General features: G+C 48.2%; 1 protein-coding gene and 1 pseudogene across 5 annotated transcripts in view; one reads left to right on the forward strand and one right to left on the reverse strand.

The window, feature by feature from the left end:
* The window catches only part of NAV1 (neuron navigator 1), a 255,219-nt gene that overhangs the window by 206,708 nt on the left and 32,758 nt on the right, over positions 1 to 15,753 (forward strand). For 3 of the 5 annotated variants that reach the window (XM_059413084.1, XM_059413085.1, XM_059413088.1), the window contains 7 exons: positions 7,614 to 7,752; positions 8,198 to 8,495; positions 9,925 to 10,618; positions 11,100 to 11,543; positions 12,143 to 12,184; positions 12,933 to 13,081; positions 14,869 to 15,039. In XM_059413084.1, the coding sequence (XP_059269067.1) occupies positions 7,614 to 7,752; positions 8,198 to 8,495; positions 9,925 to 10,618; positions 11,100 to 11,543; positions 12,143 to 12,184; positions 12,933 to 13,081; positions 14,869 to 15,039 (1,937 nt within the window). The remainder of the gene's footprint in view (positions 1 to 7,613; positions 7,753 to 8,197; positions 8,496 to 9,924; positions 10,619 to 11,099; positions 11,544 to 12,142; positions 12,185 to 12,932; positions 13,082 to 14,868; positions 15,040 to 15,753) is intronic. The other 2 variants (XM_059413086.1, XM_059413087.1) reach the window with 1 other exon arrangement.
* LOC132026303 (ATP synthase F(0) complex subunit C2, mitochondrial-like) lies at positions 2,960 to 3,449 on the reverse strand (annotated as a pseudogene).

Raw genomic sequence — 15,753 nt, forward strand, 5'->3', positions numbered from 1 at the left:
AAAAATAGTCAATAGAAGTAGGCCTGCAGATGACCCAGATGTTGGAATTAACAAACAATATTGTAAAATGCTTTCTATAAAAATAGTCAATAGAAGTAGGCCTGCAGATGACCCAGATGTTGGAATTAACAAACAATATTGTAAAATGCTTTCTATAAATATTTTTAAGGCTCTATTAGAAAAGGTAGATTATGTTCTTGAGTAGTAGATGGAGAATTTGAGCAGAGAACTGGAATTTCTTAAAAAAAAAAAAACAAAAAGAGAGAGAGAATGTTTATAAATTCCCTCTGAAACAGGATTTCTTAGAAACAAACTACTGATCATTCTTGGAGAATATGTAAGAAGCAGTTCAAAGTCTTAACCCCTTCCCTGAGTTTATGCATCCCTACTTTCTCAGAAGCCAGGAGTTCAAGTCTGCAAGTATGTCCAAGCTCACTATGTACAAGACACTGTATGAGAGGTACATAGTGGTACATAGGAGACTCCGTCGTACGCCTCAGGGAAATACAGTCTAGTGTACAAAAAAGAATGAGATTTCTTCTGACAAGGAAGATCATAGAAAGCATCGTAGAAAATTTGGTTTGATCTGGGCATTGAAGAAAGAGCTAGGGAGAAACCCGTGGAAAGTAGGTAGGGTTTATTGACATTGACTTGACATTGACTTTGACTTGACTTGACATTGTTATCAAGTGCCGTAATATTGCCAGGACTCAGAATCTTCAGCGGGACACAGATGATTGCACAGTGACGATAAGATAGTCCTGTACTTCCAAAAAGAAATTAGGTGAGACAACTCGTCACCTAATGGGAACCCTAGAGGACATAAGAATTTGGAGCAGAGTGGGACTAGGCAAAAGGAGATGAGCATTGTGTTTTTCTGTATCCTAACAGGGCAAAGTCATATTTCTGGGTTTTGTTGGAAAATTAAGTCACTCCTTTCTCTGAATCCTCTTATGTATGTTGTCTATACTTCATATATGATATTCATTTCATGTATGTCTTCCACCCTTGGATTGTGAGCTTGTTCTGATAGTCACTCATTTTAAATGCCCATGCAACTGAGATTGTCACGTATTGTCAATACTAGGAGTCCAGTGAAAGTTTGCCCAATTGAAATTTAATTTAACCCTCGGCAGAGTCCATAGGACTTAAATTCAGATAGTCTGGCTACAACATCTGTGCTCTTAGTCGTCACCCTATGTTAATGATGGCTTGTGGGTAATCTTGAGCAGTGGGCCTTAGAATTTTGATTTTAGGATTATCAGCAGTGAGGAGCTAATGAAGGTTTGGTGGGTAAGTGCTACACTTTTGGGTGATTAGGCTTGATTATATTCAGTGTGTGTTGGAAGGAGGGAGAATTTACAGACAGGGGTGTTCTGTAAGAAGGCTTTTGCAGCGGTTGGAGTGAGAGGATATTAGCTGTGAACCAGAGCAGAAGCAGGAGAAATGTGGAGGAAAAAGAGACTTGAGAGGCAAGTGGTTACACAATTACAGACTTCTTGAGAGGGAAGTAAAGAAAAAACAGTTAAAGCCATACTGAAGTTATTGATAAGGTGACGGGGGCGGGAGGGGTACAGGGGGGAACTGTGATACTTTTCAGGGAAACAGGAAATGAGAAGTTTGAGATTTGGAGGGAGGATTAAAGGATATGAGGCGATCAGTAAACAAGAAAATGAATATCCTGCTGAAAAAAATCTTTAATTTACTACCATAACCTGTTTTCTAGTCCTTTAGAAATATCCCTTGACGAGTCATTTTCATCATCTTGTTTATCTGACTTAATCTCTCATATGTTTATTCTGACTTATTTTCTGTTCTGTTCCGAGAATGGATAAAAATGGTAAAGTGTCATATTCCTCCAACAGCCTTCCCATATTGAACACTTCCACACCATGCAAAGTAAATGGTATAAACGTACAAGAGAACATTTCTTTTTTACATCTTTTGCATTGGTGGTGGTGGTCAGGATTTACAAGTAGGCTGGATTACAAACAAATATTAACTTTCTCTGCATTTGGTTTTTCTCCTAAATTTAGACCTAGCTTGTTGCTACCCAACCCTCTTTTCTGCTCCTGAGATCTATGTGAAAAAAAGATTTAACGAGAAACAGGAGATCGCAAAACCCAGCTTAGAGTGACCCGAGAGAGTTTCTTTGTGCCAAAGAACGGATGCAGTAGCCTTGGTGAGCTCTGAGCCCTGCCCTCCTCTTTGTTTATTGTTTGGGTGCCATATTTATTTATTTACTTTTTAAAGATTTTATTTATTTATCTAAGAGGGAGAAGCAGACTCCCTGCTGAGCAGGGAGCCCGGTGCGGGGCTCATTCCTAGAACCTGGAGTTCATGAGGAACCAGAGCCAAGGGCAGATGCTCAACTAACTAAACCTCCCAGGCACCCTTGGTGCCATATTTAAGCTGCTTGTCTTTCTCCTTCTGATCTTGAATGACCAGGCAGTTACCCTGTAGTAAGTCTGGCTCATTAGCTGATAGTCTGCAAATTCTTCTAGAGACTTTCCGTTATTAGCCCTCAGGCATTCGTGTTTCGATTGGGACAGCGTCCATTCAGCCTCTTTTCTGCCAGGCTCTTGATTCTTCAAAACATCATCCAGATTGTTCCTTCTGGTTCTTCCTGATCTGATGGCAGAACTGCAAAGTGAATGTGTCTTCTCCTTACTCTACTCAAAATCTCCCCATCAGAACGTCTAATCCGAAAGATCAGACTCGGTTAAGTGTCATTCCGAGGTGTTTTCTGGCTGGCAGCACTAGTTTAATATAGTTCACAACTACCACAAGAGTAAAATGATCATAAAGGGTTTGGGGTTTCTTTTTTCTTTTTTCTTTTCTTAATACATTATTTATTTGTCTTCGCTCTGTCAAACCCAAAGCCAGACACTTTCCCCAGGCTGCCTGGGGAGGTACAGGAAAAAGAATTTACAAGACAGATAAGATACGGGAGAAGGACCTAAGGGAGGTAGAGATGACTCCTTCCCGTGGCAAAGAGGCTGAGAAAGGCCACTACCAGGGGAAATAGCTGCAGGGCCTCAAAGAGGACAGAGTCCAGAATGGCGTAGGAGAACAGCTTTTGCTTCAGAGAGGGCTTCTTGGCATAACCCATGATGAGGCTCCCAAACACAGCCCCAATTCCAGCCCCAGAGCCAGCCACCCCTACCATGGTAGCCTCAGCCCCAATGAACTTGGTTGCTATGTAGATGTCCCTTGGAATGGTGCTGGATAGGAAGCTGCGGGTGGGAATAAGTGAGGTCAGGGCGAGGGGCTGCCAGGCTGCTGAGTTGGGCTCTCATCTGTCAGTGTCTCTGGTGGTTTTATGACTGCCACAGACAGAGATCTGTTCAACAGCGGAGAGGTGTTCCTGACCAAGAGGGGATGGAGACGAACTTGGCACATGCATCCATTTTCAGGGGACGACAGGCTGTGGCAGGAGAGCTGCTCCCAGTGCAGGGAAGACGGAGGGTGGGGGTTCTTTTTTCTTTAAGTCTTAACACCCCCAAGGACAAAGAATAGGAGGGTGAAGAGATCATAGCCACAAATTTGGGGGAAGCCGGCAATCAGAATGGCACATGTGAACCGACTGAACCAATTTAAAGCTGAATCCTAAGCCAGTGGTGGGGAAAGCTGCACAGCCACTGTGTTTGCAGCCCTGAACCCTCAAAAGAGCTTGACAGTTGTGACACCAGGTGCCCTTAGTGGAGGGAAGAGAGGAAACTAAAAACAAGGAGGATTGGTTTAAAATTTATATAAGAAACACTTAACTCTTTATCCTCTCTTTTGCTACTTCCGGAAAGGCAAGTCTAGTGAGGAGTTTGGAAGATTCATCTCCAGGAAATCTGAAACCCCCAAGAGAAAAAACTTAAGTGAATAAGTCCAATCACATCTCCCTATACTGAACCCGTAATTGACAAGTCCCATCAAAGTACACAAAGTTTCTGAATAACCTGTCATGGGTGTTCCAGTCTTAACTCTGCACAAATAGCCAAGAATCACCCAACAGCAAAGCAGGGTCTGTCGTCTGAAAGTCTCACCAGTACAAACAGAAAAAAGCTACTTGGAATCAGAAACTGTACAAAGAGATTGTCAATCTGGCCCTCCAAATAAATGAGTGAATGAGTATCTTTGAGAGTTATAGGATTGCATCCTTGAGGGAAATGACAATATACTATTTTTTTTAAAGATTTTATTTATTTACTTGACAGAGATCACAAGTAGGCAGAGAGGCAAGCAGAGAGAGAGGAAGGGAAGCAGGCTCCCCGCTGAGCAGAGAGCCCGATGTGGGGCTCAATCCCAGCACCCTGGGATCATGACCTGAGCCGAAGGCAGAGGTTTAACCCACTGAGCCACCCAGGTGCCCCAAACAATATACTATTTTTAAAGTACCCTTAAAATTTTAAATATGATAGCAGAAATGAAAATTGTAATGGAGGCAACTGAAGGTAAAAATTATGGCCAGTGCCCCAAAAGTGGAGTTCAAAAATAAATGGATGGAGGGGCGCCTGGGTGGCTCTGCCACTTATGGGTTAACACTCTGCCTTCGGCTCAGGTCATAATCTCAGGGACCGAGCCCCGCATCGGGCTCTCTGCTTGGCGGGGAGCCTGCTTCCCTTCCTCTCTCTCTGCTTGCTCTCTGAATGCCTACTTGTGATCTCTGTCAGGTAAATAAATAAAATCTTAAATAAATAAATGGAGGTAGTGCTGGACAATAAGGAAGACAGAGTATCAGCCTCGAAATCTATCATCTGAATAATAGACCTTCTAGAAGAGAGAACTGAAAAATGGAGAGGAGAAAGTCATCAAAGAAATAATGCCTGAAAACTTCTAGATGAAAAGGACCCAGAAAGGTATCCAACTCAACGGATAAAAAATCAGCCTACACCAAGGCATGTCATTAATGATACTTTAGAATACCCGGAAAGATGCTAAAACTTTCCAGAGAGAAAGAAACATGTCACACATTAGGGACAAGGAATCAGAATGGCAACAGGAGAGGCCAGACAACGGAGCGATGCCTTTACATTCTCAGAGGAGATTACTTTCAGTTTAGAATTCTGTGGCTAGCCAAAATTTCACATGTAAAAAAACAGAGCAAAGACATTTTATAGTGTGTCAGATCTTACCAAGTTTGCTTCTCCCCAAGGTTGTTCTTTCAAAAACCTCCTAGAAGAGAGGTACTTCTCTGAAACGAGAAAGTAAACCAGCAAAGAGGGTGACTGAGGTTCTAACTGAAGAGCCTGGTAAAGAGAACCTAGGTGATGACGTGTGGTCCTGTAATGTCAGCTATTCGGTAGGTCCAGAGAGCAAACAGTAGGAACGCAGAAGCATCAGAATATTCTCGAAGGAAGCACAAGAAACCGTTAATAGTGGTTTCTTTAAAAGTAAAAGTGGGAGGGCAGAAAGGGGGCATTTTTCCTTTTTCCCATTGTAGTTTCATGTAATGTTTGAGTCTTAACTATAGCATCCATTATTTTCCTAATATTTGTCTTAGAGAAGGAAAATGGGCTCCTTCCTGGGGAGCATCTCCAGTGGAAGAGCTTAACCGTTGGGTAAGGACAACAGAATTTTTCTTTAGTCCAGAATCTGCAAAGGCATTTTCCTAGGAAATCTTTAAATCTTCTAGCCAATCTTGCCCAAGAATTTTAGGCTGATACCCTCTCACTTTAGGGAAAGAGTCTGTGAGTTGGGAGGAATGTCTTTTGGCGGAGGAGGACTGAAACCCTTTCTGAGAAGATGCACTCCCCTCCCTTACTTCACTGTGAGGCTTTCCATAAATGTAGGGCAAAGGAAAGGTTTCCTTTAGACTGGTGGACTGCAGCAGTCCTTGCTTTTTTTTTTTTTTTTTCCAAGAGCCCTTTCATAAGACTTTGCTCCACTCCAAGACCTTCATTACCAATAATTAATCTCAGATGGAAGGCTCAATGCTACAGGCTTATTCTGTCTTTGACCCAAGAGAACATGTTGTGAATAGTTTGTTTGTTTGCTTGCCAGAGATCTTATCTTGATCCAGAAGAGCTGATAGGATCATAAAGCCAATTGATCTTTCCTCCTCAGTGTTCTTTCTCTACAAAATGGGGGCTGTGATATCTTAGCCCAAGATATATGCGGGATTAATTTATGTCATGGGTGGAGGAAAAAAGAGGTTGCTTGTTTCAGTAAGGGCTGTATTGCTTAGTAATAAAATTGAAATCTCTCTGTAGTGTGTTCTAATCCCCATCCTTTGCTGTTTCTCAATGTATTGGAATTAATCACTCCAGAGCAGCCAAGCCAAATGTCCAAACCACCCACTTTCCTCTTCCCAGCAAATAAATTAAAGGGAGGCCAGCTGAAATCTGGGCCAAGAACTTAGATGGCTTGTATGTCTGACTTTTGTTCCATGATCTGAAACTCAAAATAAATCAAAAAGGAGTAATTTTCCAGACACCGGCTAATTCACAAAAAACATCTTCAGCCTCTTAATCCTTCACACACGCAAAGCCGACAAACAAACCTGTGAGCACAGATGCCGGGGTTTAGAGAATAGATTCCTATAGGCACAAACAAAAGCTCTCCTAGCGTGGTCTTCTGCAGTCCATGTTTGAGTTGTGGGCTCTAAAACTTGAGTGAAATCTAAAGGACATTTTTGGGTCCAGGAGGAAGTAATAGCAACGGTGGAAGGCGTAGAACACAGAACTATTGAAGAAAGGTTCTAGGAGACAGATTTTGAACTCAGAAAATAATGTGAAGAAGAAACTTGCCAACAGCCAATAAGGAGAGGACAAAAGGAAGTTGGTATCAATGGCAGAAGAGGCTATTTAGGTCAGATGGTAAGAATTAACTTTCTAACTGCAAAAGTTGGTAAACACGAAAATGAACAGCCGAGGGAGTGTTGTAGAGTCCAAGGTCCAAAGTGATGGAGGCTGCGTTAATTTCACTTAGTATACAGACCAGGGTTCTTTATAGGAAGACTTGCAGGTACAGACGCTCAACACCAGTCTCTCTCAGATACCACAGATCTGATATTCCAAGCAGTTGGCAGGAAAAGGAAACTGTTCAGCACAAATCTCGGGCTTCTGCTTGGCCACAGCTCCTAAAGTGTGGTTCGTTTATCAGCAGAGCAGTACATGCTGCTTGGAAGCGAAGCCTGATCCTGGGGTCAGGGAATTGTATAAGCGGGGGAGCAATGAGAAACGGCAGGGCCCGTGGGTCCTAGAAAAGATAAATCTTCTTCTGGTCCTTGTTACCAGGTATGAAAAACTTTGGGAAAGTACCTAGAGAACACATCCAGACACGAACAAAGACATGGTACTACCTATAAGGATGGAGACCGTTGATTGGGAGAGGAAATTGTATGATTAGACGGATCCAAGAATTACCTTGTCTTTTATGCTAATCCCTTTCTGTTAAGGAGATGTAACGTCTTCCTTTGCCAGATAAAGACAGAGTCTCTTTTATAAAAGAAGGCCGCAAATCATATTTCAAGTTACTGGCAAACTCGGGACTAACCTTCAGACTTACTCCTCTTGGCCAGTCTGTATATTGGAATACAGCTGTTCTTCCATCCATATGATAATTTTATTCCTTGCATTGGCTTCTGTTTTAACTGCGAATGTTTATCTCCTGTCCTACAGCTGGGATGAAAGCAGCTCCATCAGCAGTGGGCTCAGCGATGCCTCAGACAACCTCAGCTCAGAAGAGTTCAATGCCAGCTCCTCCCTCAACTCCCTCCCAACCACTCCCACTGCCTCTCGCAGGAACTCTACAATAGTGGTACGTGAGTTCGCAAACACCTAGGCCACCCCCTCAAGATGAACCACGGGCCAGATGCGTGTGCACATACACCCTGCCGCTCCCTGGCATTGGTTCCCTTGTGCCTTTGCCAGGTCCTTTCAGAGCTGGTCCAAAAAAACCTGAGGCTACCAAGCGGTCACCTTAGACATTAGCTGTTGTCTTAGGAGCCCCTGTATTTAGCGCCCATGCCAACTTGGAATGATGCGTGTAAGAGCTATTCCAACCAGAGAAGAAAAAAAAAAAAAGCCTTGAGACATATAGGGTATCTTTTCTCCGGCCCCCTAGAGATGTACGTAGAAACCCTGGGTTGACATAACACTCGGGAAAGAGTGGGGCCACCCACCCACCAGAATCTATCCCCTGTGCCTCCTTTTTCCATCCCCGGGTGAGCATCTCACACTGCTTTTTCTCGTCTTTTCCTCAGCTCCGCACAGACTCAGAGAAGCGTTCACTGGCTGAAAGTGGGCTGAGCTGGTTTAGTGAGTCAGAGGAGAAGGCCCCCAAAAAACTGGAGTACGACAGCGGTAGCCTGAAGATGGAACCTGGGACTTCGAAGTGGCGGAGAGAGCGGCCCGAGAGCTGTGATGATTCATCCAAGATTGGCGAACTGAAAAAGCCTGTGAGCCTGGGACACCCTGGTTCCCTGAAGAAGGGCAAGACCCCGCCAGTGGCTGTCACGTCCCCCATCACTCACACAGCCCAGAGCGCCCTCAAAGTCGCAGGTGAGCCTCGAGGAAAGGAAGGGACAAGGGTGAAGACCTTGTTTCTTGGGTTGCTCCTCTTTTTAAAGGTCCTTAACCCATAGGATGATAGCACACATTTGCAGAGTACTTTAATGGTTATGATCTGGTCTTCACAACAGTCCTGTGGGTTAGGGAAGATGGAGATTACTATCTCTACTCGACAACTTTAGAAATAACAACTCAAAAGGGTAAAGTGGCAGAGCCAAAATCATACAGCTCGCAAGTGGTAGAGGATGGAGTGTGTTATGTTCAGAGACTAGTTTGACCTGCCTTCATACACTTGCCAAGACCATCGGCTGGTGTCCCTGTCTTTACAAGGTGCTTGCTTGACCTCCCAGGGAGGTCCCAAGAAAACAATAGATCAGAATTGTATTGGCCCCAAAGTTGGCCCCTTGCGTAGCTTCTCGCCTTTGTCCACATTTCTCTCCAGTCTCTACTTACGAGGAGGTATGACCATACTCTATCTGCATCCCCTTCTTTTTTCCTTCCTTGACCAGTTGTTTGATGCACTTCCTTCTTCTTTTTTTTTTTTTAATTTTTTATTAACATATACTGTATTATTAGCCCCAGGGGTATAGGTCTGTGAATTGCCAGGTTTACACACTTCACAGCACTCACCGTAGCACATACCCTCCCCAATGTCCATAACCCAACCCCCCTCTCCATCCCCCTCCTTCCCCCAGCAGCCCTCAGTTTGTTTTGTGAGATTAAGAGTCTCTTATGCTTTGTCTCCCTCCCGATCCCATCTTGTTTCATTTTTTCCTTCCCTACCCCTCAAACCTCCCCCGTTGCCTCTCAAATTCCTCATGTCAGGGAGATCATACAATAATTGTCTTTCTTGGATTGACTGACTTCGCTCAGCACAATACCCTCTAGTTCCATCCACATTGTCGCAAATGGCAAGACTTCGTTTTTCTTTTGATGGCTGCATGGTATTCCATTGTGTATATATACCACATCTTCTTTATCCATTCATCTATTGATGGACATCCAGGTTCTTTCCATAGTTTTATTGTTGTGGACATTGCTGCTATAAACATTCAGGTGCACGTGTCTCTTCAGATGACTACATTTGTATCTTGAGGGTAAATATCCAGTCGTGATGCACTTCTTTCTTAATAACCTTTGTGGTTGCCTCTGCCATTTGAACCCAAATGGAATATCCTGCTGTAGAAGGAGAAAATAACAAAAAGCAAAACCAACCAACAAAACCCGAGGCCGCTGCTGCCCAGTCTTCTTCCTCTGGCCAGAAATGCCATCAGCTTATGTAGTGCCCACTCACCTGTGTACCAAAGTACATTGACAATGTTCCCTTCTCCCATGGAGGGAAAGAAAAGGATTTGCTGGGATATTGCTGTGATGTTGGCCAGTTTCGGCTACCCTTACTTCCTTTCCTGCCCTCTTGTAGGCAAACCTGAAGGCAAAGCTACCGACAAGGGCAAACTTGCAGTGAAGAACACGGGGCTGCAGCGCTCCTCATCGGACGCCGGCCGGGACCGCCTGAGCGATGCTAAGAAGCCTCCCTCCGGCATTGCCCGCCCCTCCACTTCGGGATCTTTTGGCTATAAGAAGCCGCCTCCTGCCACAGGCACCGCCACCGTCATGCAGACGGGTGGTTCAGCCACTCTGAGCAAGATCCAGAAGTCTTCAGGCATCCCTGTCAAGCCCGTGAACGGACGCAAGACCAGCCTAGATGTGTCCAACAGTGCGGAGCCTGGGTTCCTGGCTCCTGGCGCCCGTTCCAACATCCAGTACCGAAGCCTGCCCCGGCCAGCCAAGTCCAGTTCTATGAGCGTGACCGGTGGCCGGGGCGGACCTCGCCCAGTTAGCAGCAGCATTGACCCCAGCCTCCTCAGCACGAAGCAGGGGGGCCTTACCCCTTCCAGACTAAAGGAACCTTCCAAGGTGGCCAGTGGGCGGACCACTCCAGCCCCTGTCAATCAAACGGATCGGGAAAAGGAGAAAGCCAAAGCCAAGGCAGTGGCCTTGGACTCGGACAACATCTCCCTGAAGAGCATTGGCTCCCCAGAGAGTACTCCTAAGAACCAAGCCAGCCACCCTCCGGCCACCAAGTTGACAGAGCTGCCACCAACCCCTCTCAGGTACCCAAACTGGGCAGCTTCTTCCTCATCTGTCTGCTCTTTATCTTCCATATCTGTGTACTCCTGAGACTAAGCGAGGCATGGCCTGGCCACTGTTTGCCACTGGGCCTTTGCACGGCTTTTCCCCAGCCCCCCACTCCCCTGTATGCCAAGCTGCTTCTCCCCAATCAACCCTTAACCTGTCTTCAGCGCTTGTACTAGTGGTTTTACTATTGTCTACTGACACACATGTATCCATTTGTATGTAAATCGGCCTGTGTCTCCCACGTGCATGTGCCGTCCCCCTCACTAAGACTTGAAGGACCCCAAGTCACACAAGCAGATTTCCTTCCAACGTATTTCACGACGGCATTGGGATAAGCCTCTGCTTGAACAGCCAGACACAGGGAACTTAGACTTGGAGTACTCTAAGGTCCCATCTGCCTCTTGCTTCGGGAACTCTGTGGTTCTAAATACTTTATTTAATTTTCACTTCCCTCAGGGCCACAGCTAAGAGCTTTGTCAAGCCACCCTCACTAGCCAACCTAGACAAGGTCAACTCCAACAGTCTGGATCTGCCATCATCGAGTGATGCCCACGCTTCCAAGGTCCCAGACCTGCATCCCACAAGTTCAGCAAGCGGGAGCCCTCTTCCTTCTTGCTTCACCCCCAGTCCAGCACCCATTCTCAATATTAACTCAGCCAGCTTCTCCCAGGGCCTGGAGCTGATGAGTGGTTTCAGTGTCCCCAAAGAGACCCGCATGTACCCCAAACTCTCAGGCCTGCACAGGAGCATGGAGTCCCTCCAGATGCCAATGAGCCTGCCCAGTGCCTTCCCCAGCAGTACTCCTGGTCCCACCCCACCTGCCCCTGCCGCTGCACCCCCAGAGGAAGAAACAGAAGAGCTGGCCTGGAGCGGAAGCCCCAGAACTGGGCAGTTGGACAGGTGGGTGGAGAGGGACACCTCAGAGCCTGGGTCTGTCGCTGTGCCTCTGGCTCCTTTCACCATCAGTTAACACGGTCCCGTATTTCATTGTCACATTGTGGCTTTAAACGTTTTTTCACGCACGCGAAGTAATTTCATTTGCTTCACAGCAGCGCCGTGAGGTAAGTAGGTTTTCAGTGACTATATTTATACATCATCATCATCATTATTATTATTATCACTGTGATGATTGTACATGGGTGCACTGGTACACAGACATTAAGTGAGGTAGCCGAGATTTCATAATTAGTTTCACCTGTCATCCAAAGCGTTTACTTTTGAGGCCACACTGGCTTCTGTTAGATCACACCTTAATAGGATCTTTTAAATAGCCAGCCACATCCTGATTCCCAACAGAGGAAGACATTAGCATTTCCGTTGAATCTCTCGAGTTGTGAGCCCAGAGCCGGACTACAGTGATCTTCCTATTTTGTTCACAGAGTTAAAGGGGCTCACAGTTTGATGTCCTGTGTTAGCTGTTGTGTCGCACAATCCTATGGTCCCAAACTGGTTTCTAAAATGGACTCACATGCTTTTCTCTCTGTTTTTTTCCTGCATAGTAATCAGCGGGATCGGAACACTCTTCCCAAGAAAGGGCTCAGGTAACCAACCCTTCAATGTGTTTGCCATTCCCCATATCTGGGGCTCCTGGTCTGTATAAAAAAAAAAACAAAACTGTGACTTGACCTGTCCTGAGTCCCAGTCATGAATTCAGGGTCCCCTTTAGCTGAGTTATTGGCATGTGGTTCCTGCGTGTGTACCTCCTAGCGCCCCATCCAGGCTTGCTGTGACATGTGAGGCGGCCTTATAGCCTGTCTTCTTCCTTGGTGACAGAGGAGAAACAAGTTGGCCTGTGGGACTCCTCCACCTGCCTGTCCCAGCCCATGCTAGCCCAATCCTGATAGAACGTCCTCTGTAATTTTCCTCCTTCCAAGTTGGAGAGAGAATAGGCTACCTTGGAGGCCATTCAGATGGAATGAGCAGGACACCCCAGTCTTCCACAGGACTGTGGCACCGAGTTCTTCAGTGAGGTGAACTCCCGCCCTTGGGAAGGCCACATATGGAGCTGTAAAACTCTGCCCTGAGCTTCTGGGTAGAGGCTCTCCTGGCCCCCTGTCATTTCAGTCCCCACCTCAGGGTATCCCATAGAGATACCTGCCGGTCCTTCGGGACTCTCTTGACGGTGTGGGAGAAGACGTTGAGTCCGCACGTGTCTTCCTCTCTCCTTAGATGGTTCTGTCCACTCCCCCTTTTCCTTGTCATGCGTTCCGAACCTCCACACCCGCCAGACCTCTGCTCTGATGACACTTTGTAGCTGCGCAGACTGAGCCCTTCTGCTATGCCCTACAGGTACCAGCTTCAGTCCCAGGAGGAGACCAAGGAGAGGCGACACTCCCATACCATTGGTGGGCTGCCTGAGTCCGACGACCAGTCAGAGCTGCCTTCCCCCCCTGCACTCTCCATGTCCTTGAGCGCGAAGGGCCAACTTACCAACATAGGTCAGTGCTTCCGGTCTCTCGCTGTGGCACGGGATGAGGCAGGGCCCACCCTGCCGTGTGAGGCAAGGCAGCTGGACTTCAGGTTCCATCTCCTCTCTGACTCCCACTATATTGGGTCGCTTCGTGGTGCCTCAGTTTATCCATCCAAAGTCAGACTGAAGGCAGAGAGTGCTCTAAGGTCCTCAACTGAGAAGTCGCCCCCAGGCACAAGGAGTAGGGTGCTTTGGAGAGTCTGAGCAATGGTGCGGGAAAGCCATCAATCGAGGCCCGGAGATCAGACTAGAACAGAGAGCAGGCAGTCCGGCGGCGGAAAGGAGCCCCCAGGCCCAGGGCAGCAACACTACATGGCTGGGCTGGCGGAGAGGAAGGAGGGAACCGTTGTTGATGGCAGACGATGGGACCAGCCTCGTCCTGAAGGCAGCGCGCCTGAAGACACATCCTGGCCTTTCGAAAGCCTGAGGAGAAAGGCTGGCGAGGAGGGAGGCAGGAAGAGAAGGCTGATTCAGAAGCAGGGAGGGGAAGAAGCTTCAGGTGGAGGCCTGAACCCAGGGAGCAGCAGGCCATGATGGGCCCAGGGCAAACCCCTTTAGGACAGAGGCTGGGGCAGGCGTGTGCTTTGCTGTGTCTTACTAGATCCACCTCCTCATTCAGCTGAGTGAAGGAACGCAGTAAGGGAACACGAGGACGGGCTATGGGATGATTATGGGGAATTTGAGGAAAAACTAGGAATCAGGATCATTTTGCCTAGAAAAGGAAGTGATTTGTAAGGAAAGGTCATCTGCTCGCTGAAGGGCCGTTAGGTGGGGGAGGGGGCCAGCTTGTCCTCCGTCTGCACTGAGAACCAAACCAGAGGAAAGGCATGGATGCTGCAGGCTGAAGGTGTTGGGCTAAACCGTGATCACCTTACGTGTTCGAAAGGGCCGAGGCAGGTGTAAAATCTTCTTCACAGGTCCTTATGGAGGGAGTAGACATCTGTCTGCCTCTCTGGAGGCAGAATAGGCAAGGGGAGCTGTGGGTGTGAACCCAGGGAGGCTGTAACCCCAGCAGGGGGAGGGGCGAAGGGGAGCAGGGGCTGCCCGTCAGCCCGGATTCAGCAGAGCCCAGCGTCAAAGCAGATTCTAGGAGCCTCACCTGACACTGTCACCTGGTCCACGCATCTGACCTTCCAGCCAGGGGAATGCTGGGCAGGGAGGGGTGTGTTTCTTGCTGTGTCAGAACCGGCCAGTGGCCTAGAATGACACCGCTGGTGGGGAGAGCCTCAGTCCCTCCCGCAGTGCCGAGCCCATCAGAGCCCATAGCCTGGCCCCCTTCTCTAGCTGCCTCTTTGTCATCATTTAGATCTGAGTCTTGGTCTGAATTCTTAGTCCTCCCAGGCTGCCAGTTGTATTCTACGGAACCACAACATCCCATTCCACATTCAGGTGATGTGAAGGTTTTAGAAAAGCTGCGAGGCTCCCCCAGCCTGACCTTCAAAAGTGACAGTTCCCGGGCAGGCAGGACTGAGGGGAAGGTCTTTTAAAATAGGAAACGCTGTTCCCCCTTTATTCCTCACAGCAGGGTCCTTCTCCATTAGGGCTCGATCTCCCCGGGAGAGACCCCACTCCTAACCAGCAGCTGCCTGCACACTCCCCCCACCCCCACCCCTTCCTCTCCTACCCCATCCCCTGACCATTTGCCTCCCATGCTCCTGGTGCTCCATTCCCCAAGGGACCCAGAGAGCTGATGACCCTGCCTCTTCTCCCGCCCTCCCCCTGCCTCTCCTGTCCCCCTCCCCTCTGTCCTTCCAGTGAGTCCCACTGCGGCCACCACGCCAAGAATCACCCGCTCCAACAGCATCCCCACCCACGAGGCGGCCTTCGAGCTGTACAGCGGCTCCCAAATGGGGAGCACCCTGTCCCTGGCCGAGAGACCCAAGGGGATGATTCGGTCAGGATCCTTCCGAGACCCCACGGACGATGGTGAGACTTCATGCCAGCGCGGTTCACGCTCATTCCAGCTCTGCTGGGTCCCCTCACCCGCCACCACCCCCGCCACCACCACCACACACACGTATATGATTCACAGAACATCAAGTCCGGGCCATTTCAGCTCTTTCTTCCCATCCCTTTGAAGGGTCTGGGGGCCCAGAAACCTTTGGGTGGCACCGTCTGGCACTGGGGCTTTGGGCTGGAGCACCTGCCGTCGGGGCCGGGGGAGGGAAATGGAGCCTGGAAGGGTTACATGGAACCCCTCAGAATGCTCCCGAAACTGTAGCTCCTCCCCCTCATTCCAGCAGCAGCCTCTCCTCCCCACAGTTTTTCAGCAAATGTGAAAAGATCCAGGGATGTAAGGGTGGCTCTTAAAACCCGGGAAAGAATTAGGCATCTCATTCCTCTTGCAAGAATGTTCCAAGGGTTAGCTTCAGGGAGGGCCCTGTGGTTGTTTGTGGTGATGTGGGTGTTAAAGGGCCAGAGCCTGGAAGACCAGGCTTCACTGGAGAGCCGACTTCCCGCTGGTGTTTTCAGGCTGCCGCGCCTGGAGGCCACCTTGCAGGGGTGCTGTGGTTCTGTCAATCGGGCTAATGAAGCATCAGAAGGAGGGTTTTACACTTCAGGCCGTCGGCCATCCACATGGTCCCCAGAGCCGAGAAGAGGATGCGCGGGCCGAATGGCAGGATTTGTTCCGAGCAGCTC

This window comes from Mustela nigripes, chromosome 10, assembly GCF_022355385.1.
Source record: "Mustela nigripes isolate SB6536 chromosome 10, MUSNIG.SB6536, whole genome shotgun sequence".
NCBI classification, from domain to species: domain Eukaryota; kingdom Metazoa; phylum Chordata; class Mammalia; order Carnivora; family Mustelidae; genus Mustela; species Mustela nigripes.